Genomic DNA, 6,444 nt, shown 5'->3' with positions numbered 1-6,444 from the left:
ATACATTATTTGTTAGGTATTCTACGAAAAATCTAATTTATTTTATGCTTACCTACAAGCAAGTTCTACATTTACATTTTTATGATACATACATACACCGATTAAATAGATCAAGTAAAAAGTTAGAGTTGTGTATCAACTACTATAGAGACTGATTATTTATATCAGTTGTTTAAAATAGAATAGAATAGAAAATCATTTATTCAAATATATTTACATTGAAGCGCTTTTGAATAGTCATCACATTTTTTTTAATCTACCGCTCATTCAGAAAGCTGTCTCATCACAAGAAGAACGAGCAAGAAACTTGCGTGTTGCTCTTTTAGATAATTTTATTCTTACTTTACATTTTTAAGTTTAAGTGTGTGTATACAAACTACCAATTAGCACTATTTCAATTAAATAATCAAGTCATCTAGTACCTATAACACAAGCTTTGCTTACCGTGGGACTAGATGGCGCTGTGCTAATTATCCAAGGTTATTTATTTATTAGGTATATTTATCGTACTCACGCAGATTACGCCTTAACATGGATTACTCTGTCGGGCGCAGTTAAACAAATAATTTTAACATTATAAAAACCTGTAGCTAACTTTTGTAAATCAGATCAGCAGTTACAAAGATTGTAATGGATGTAAATAAAGGCTGCAGGCATTCGGCAAGTATTCAACCAGCCGACAACGGGAATCAACCGGCTAACTTTGTGAGTGCTGTCGAAACTTCTTTGCCTCGAAATGAGGCACAATTTGGTAAACATCCAACCGTTCTTTGGCACAGATCGATGTAATTGTTCTTCAAATGTGTATTGCTTTATTATGTATGGATATGCCAAGCTATTTTTAACCGACTTCAAAAAGAACGTACTAAATTTGGGTGTTTTTATTACTATCAAATTACCTCTCGTATCTCCGACATTTACTTGGGAGTATTGTATTTTTTTAATGTTTGGAGTGATTTTTTTAACACTTTGACTATCAAATAAGACTGATCTCGTACTATATTTATTTACTTAAAATTTATTAAACGAAAAAAAACTTGATTAAAAAATTCAATATTTTATTGATAGCGGAACATTTTATTAAATTAATTCTTTTATGCCTTTTTATAATAAGTATACTGTAGAATTAGAGTTTTTTATAATATGATTGATGATTAAATTACCGTATCAAATTTTTTTATGACATATATATGCTATATTTTATAATAACGGTAATGCTGCTCATATATTTAGATAATATTTACCATTTACCATCAAATAAATCTACCAAGTATCACATTACGTTAATCATATTTACAGAGCAAAGCCTATTACTCACTAAATGATTACTTGAATGACGAGCGTGTATGGCAGTAATTGTCCACGCATGGTATTTTCATTTAATACTAGACACCTATATAACTAAACATTGTAAATAAACTAGCTTTTAAAAAAAAAAGAAAATTAATAAAATCTTGCCAGTTCTACTCAATTGAATCTGTACACTGTACTGGACAAAAAAATATATTATAAAAAAATTTACGTTCATAAGCGGCTAAAATGTCCTACATGAATAAATATTTCATGTAGGACATTTTAGCCGGCACGCGAACGCGGCAGCGGCAACGGACGCGTTTAGCCCGTTCTAGTGGTTCTATTGTCTTTAAAATTATTTAAAACGTTGATTTATTAATTTAAAGTTATCAGAATGATCCTTTAATCGAGACATTATAACCTACAATTAAATATTCATTTTGTAGTGCAGTTTGAATCCGGTAAACATTTTAAATAACATTTAATTGTGTAACTAAGAAGTGACGGCAACTGTTTGAGTGTCTTCAATGGGTACAAAGGTCAGTTGTAAACTGGATGTGAATCATATTAACTATTGAACAAAGTGGCAGTTAACCGGTTCTACGCAGCTATATGGTAGTTAATTTCAAAAATTGACTTTATGAAACGTTGGCCTAGTGGTTATTCTCAGTAATTATTTGTGGACGGATGTGCGATCAAACCCTGACCACAACATTTTTTTTTTTTTTTTTGTTTATGATCACGTAATATATTTTGAGCAATATTATCATACAACATGCAGTGTGCCGGCTGTTTGAGGACAATTAAGGACCGAAAATATTTATTGTGTGAGGGATGCAATCAGTTTTATGATCTGGACTGTGCAAATGTATCCGAACAGCGTTTTTATAATACATTAGTTGATGAACATAGGAGAAATTGGAGATGTGTATTATGTGTAAGTAAGAAGCCCAAGAGCGATAACACTAATACACCAGCTCGTGCTGCTTTTCAAGCAGTCACAACTCAACGAGGAGGAGCTGTGAGGAGTCCGCTTCATTTTGATGTTTCTATGTCGGAGCAACCGTCTATTATGGATATTCATAATGATACAGCTCAAAATGAAACTGTGGAAATGTCAGACATGCAGTCATTGGCCTTAGAAATGCGGCTATTTAGAACTGAGATGATAGAAGAGATGCGAGCTACTAGAGCACAGATGGCGGTGTTAAATGAAACTTTGGCTAAAATATCGAGCAGAGTCATTAAATGTGAAGAGCGTATGGATAAGCTCCAGGAGCGTCTGAGTGGTATGGAACATAGTATAGAAAATGGTGCAACGGAGGGCAATAACAAGTCACTTGAGGCGTCTATGACAGAGTTGAGATTGGAACTGAACGACCGAGATCAGGAGTTGCTATTAAATGATGTAGAGATTGCATGCATTCCGGAACAGAAAGTTGAGAGCCTTCCTCATATTGTCACTACTCTAGCAAATAAATTGGGAGTTCAATTGACAGATCAAGATGTAGTAAGTGCCACACGCGTAGGATATGTATCATCGTCCTCTCAAGTAGGTGAGCACAGGCCGCGTCCCATAGTGGTGCGTTTGTCTCGGCGCATCGTTCGAGATCGGTTATTGCAAGCTGCGCGTGTACGAAGGGGTGCCACTACTGAGGGCTTGGATATACCCGAACCATCCCGGCGGTTTTATGTTAATGAGAGATTAACCAAAAACAATAGACTGCTGTTCCGTCGAGCACGCGATCTGGGCAACCAGATGAACTGGAGATACGTGTGGACAAGGGACGGCAGGATATATGTGCGCCAGTTCCAAAATAAAGATGCTCCACGGTTTCGCATAAGGACAGAAGATGACATTGCACGGATTTTTGGTCAGGATGTTGTTTGTCCCTCAGCATAATTATTAACATCTATGTAGCTTCTTTTCCAGTAATTATGTATGGTACTGATTATAAACCATATTTAAAGTTATATTTTTGTATGTACTTTTTCTTTCAGTTTTGTTCTAAATTATTTCATCTAAGCATTATAGTAATTGTTTTAATTTATATACCTAATGAATTTTTTGCAATAATATTTATTCTTTTACCTTTCTTTTTGATAAACCTTTATTATTTTGTTTGTATGTCAACATCCTCTAAATCATATGTATGTTTTACTGTTTTGTATATGTACTTTTTCAGTAAGTTTTGTACTCTTTTATTTGGTCTAATTATCAAATCCATTGATTTAATTTTTGCCCTTAATGAATTTTTCTATGTTATATTACCTAAATTACCAAGTTACTATTTTTATTATCATCTAAACTCTATAACAAAAAGTACCAATCCTCTTAGAGTAATTGTTGATAGATTAAATATTTTATTTAGCTTCATAATTGTTTTTGGTGGTTCTATGTATATATGTTCTGAGCATAAATGTTTGAGATGTGTATTATGTGCCCCAGGGTTTCAATTCAAATCGAGTGTACATTTTAATTCTCTAATCATAATAGATTTATTTACTGTCTTATATCTACAGTACATTTGGATTATGTATGTTTACTTATATAATGTGTACTTTCTAATATTATTCATTATTTTATTTAGCCTTGGGATCAATTCATGTAGCCTGGTATTTTTATTATATTATATTAGCTTTCAATTCTAAAACAAAATATCTTAAGTTAGGTCTTTATAATGCTGGATCTCTAAACACGGGTCACGATGATTTTCTGATAGCGATGAATCGATTTGAACCTGACATAATAGCTATAAATGAAACGTGGTTGCCGGAAGGACAAGAGGCACGTGCGCCAGTAGCACCCGGCTATCGACTGCGCAACAAACCGCGCCCAAGACACATTTGTGGTGGTAGAGGTGGTGGTGTTGCGTTCTACTTTAAAAGAGATATACGAGTACGCTTCTTGAACCATCCCGAAAATAACATCGAACAAATGTGGCTATCGATACGAGTAAATGGTCATCGCATAATCATAGGAACAGCATACAGACCACAGTGGCTGAAAATAGATACATTCATTGATGCGTTAACTGAATCTGTTTCCCACTTTTCTAACTTCAAGTACATGGTTTTGCTGGGAGATTTCAATGTAAATATGCTGGATAAATCTAGTATTGGCTTCGTGAAAATTGATCAATTTCTGAGGTATCTTAATTTGGAACAGGTAGTAAAAGACCCTACGCACACTTCGGTGAGTTCTGAAACACTTATCGATCTTGTGTGTACTAATTGTAAAATTCGTGACGTAACTGTGGACAATATTACCGGATCCCTGGGTCATTCAATGGTAAATATTAGTTTAAATTTAAAGAAAACGAAAGTACTGCCAAGTTTTGTTACATATAGACCTATGAACAAAATAAATATTGATCAATTTAACAGGGATCTTATAGTACTGAATTGGGAATCAGTATCAAAAATGTCATCAGTTAATTCCATGGTAGATAAATTCAACTTCTTATTGTTGTCTCTATTTGATCAACATGCGCCATTGGTTACAACGAAATTTAAACACGCTACACCACTACCATGGATTACTGATGTGATTAAATTAATGATTCAACTGCGTAATAAAGCTCATAATAAATATCGCAAATCAGGATCTGAAACGCATAAGAATTATTACAAAGAACTGAAGAAATTAGTCTCAAAAAGTATCGAAAGTGAGAAACGAGCCTATTACAATCATTTTGTTAATTTGAATGTTAATAGTGGTAAAAAATTTTGGAAAAATATAAAAGAGAAAATTATTACTGATTCAGATAAAAATGAATGCCTATCAAATAAGTTTAAGGACCCTAATTTAATTAATAACCACTTTTTAGATGTGCCTGGTCCTGATTCTGTTCCCATATCTAATTTGTCATATTTTGAAAATTTTAGGTACACGTCAAATTCATTTTTTTTGCGCCCTGTAAGTGAAAACGACGTGGTTAGGTACATAAACACAGTTAAGTCTAATTGTATAGGCAGTGATGGTATAACTCGAGACATGATTTTGTTTACTCTCCCACATACCCTACCTATTATTACTGCCATAGTTAATGAATCAATTTTAAAAGGCATAGTTCCCAATCAATGGAAGATAGCACTAATTACACCCATATCCAAGGTTACCCAACCAAATGATTTAAAGGATCTCAGACCTATAAATATTTTACCGTTTTTGTCCAAGATCTTAGAAAAAGCCGTAAATGAGCAGTTACTTGAATATGTTGAAGCGAGCAACATACTTCCAAGTTTACAGTCGGGTTTCCGGAAGGGACGCGTAAAATTGGTACTATAACAGCATTATTGGATGTTACTGACAATTTATTAATTGAGCAGGATGGAGGAAGAGGCTCATTACTGACCCTTCTGGATTTCTCTCGTGCATTTGAAAGTTTAAATATTCCTTTACTTCTCTCGAAAATGTCTTATTATGGATTTGAGTCACAAACAGTGCATTGGTTTCATAGTTATTTAAGTAATCGTTATCAAATTGTTAAACTCTTAAAGGATGATGGGTGTCATTTATTGTCGGATCCTGGATCAGTTAAAAGAGGCGTTCCACAGGGATCAATACTTGGTCCGCTTTTGTTTATTTTATACAGCGCTGATCTATCAAACGTAATAAGGAATTGCCAATACCATTGTTATGCAGATGACGTTCAGCTGTACATTTCTGAACGTCCTGATAAGGTTAACGTAGCGGTACAGGCTTTAAATGAAGATCTAGATCGAATTGCTCATTGGTCAATTAATAATGCTCTAGTCCTTAACCCATCTAAATCTAAATTCATGGTCATTGGCTCTAAAAACCAGAAAGAAGCCATTCTAAGTAGAAGTCCCTCCGTGAAGATACTTGGAACTGATCTTGTACGTGTTGATGAGGCAAAAAATCTGGGTATTATTTTTGATAGCCAGTTGCGATTCGAGCGTCATGTATTAAATGTAGTCCGAGACTGTTTCTACCGTTTAAAAATATTATATAAAGTACGTAATTATCTCACAGAGAGAGTAAGAATATTATTATGTGAGTCCCTTATTCTCTCTAAGTTCAATTACGGTGATCTAGTATATGGTCCTCGCCTTGTATGTAATTCTCGGAATATAATGCAACGCGTACAAAATGCTTGTGGCCGCTTCTGTTTTGACATACCTCCA

At 34.1% G+C, this 6,444-nt stretch overlaps 2 protein-coding genes across 2 annotated transcripts; both read left to right on the top strand.

Moving 5' to 3' along the window:
• Positions 1-630: 630 nt before the first annotated feature.
• LOC131845748 (uncharacterized) lies at positions 631-4,139 on the top strand. The gene is made up of 2 exons (XM_059194839.1): positions 631-751; positions 2,052-4,139. The coding sequence occupies exons 1-2, from the start codon at positions 631-633 to the stop codon at positions 3,194-3,196; spliced, it is 1,266 nt and encodes a 421-aa protein (XP_059050822.1). The 3' UTR covers positions 3,197-4,139.
• On the top strand, positions 4,019-5,584 carry LOC131845747 (uncharacterized). The gene has a single exon (XM_059194838.1). The coding sequence runs from the start codon at positions 4,019-4,021 to the stop codon at positions 5,582-5,584; it is 1,566 nt and encodes a 521-aa protein (XP_059050821.1).
• The last annotated feature ends 860 nt before the right edge of the window (positions 5,585-6,444 follow it).

Source organism: Achroia grisella, unplaced genomic scaffold (genome assembly GCF_030625045.1).
Source record: "Achroia grisella isolate CSIRO2021 unplaced genomic scaffold, CSIRO_AGI_Agris_v1 utg483, whole genome shotgun sequence".
In the NCBI taxonomy this organism is placed as follows: Eukaryota; Metazoa; Arthropoda; class Insecta; order Lepidoptera; family Pyralidae; genus Achroia; species Achroia grisella.
Note: the sequence above shows the minus strand (reverse complement) of the source record. Positions and strands in the feature narration are given on the sequence as shown.

Bases quoted from the DNA above. Each gene is read 5' to 3' on its own strand.
- LOC131845748 (XM_059194839.1), top strand. From the start codon at position 631: ATGGATGTAAATAAAGGCTGCAGGCATTCGGCAAGTATTCAACCAGCC. The intron at 752-2,051 runs GTAAACATCCAA...ATATATTTTGAG, and splicing joins TCGAAATGAGGCACAATTTG to CAATATTATCATACAACATG.
- LOC131845747 (XM_059194838.1), top strand. From the start codon at position 4,019: ATGAATCGATTTGAACCTGACATAATAGCTATAAATGAAACGTGGTTG.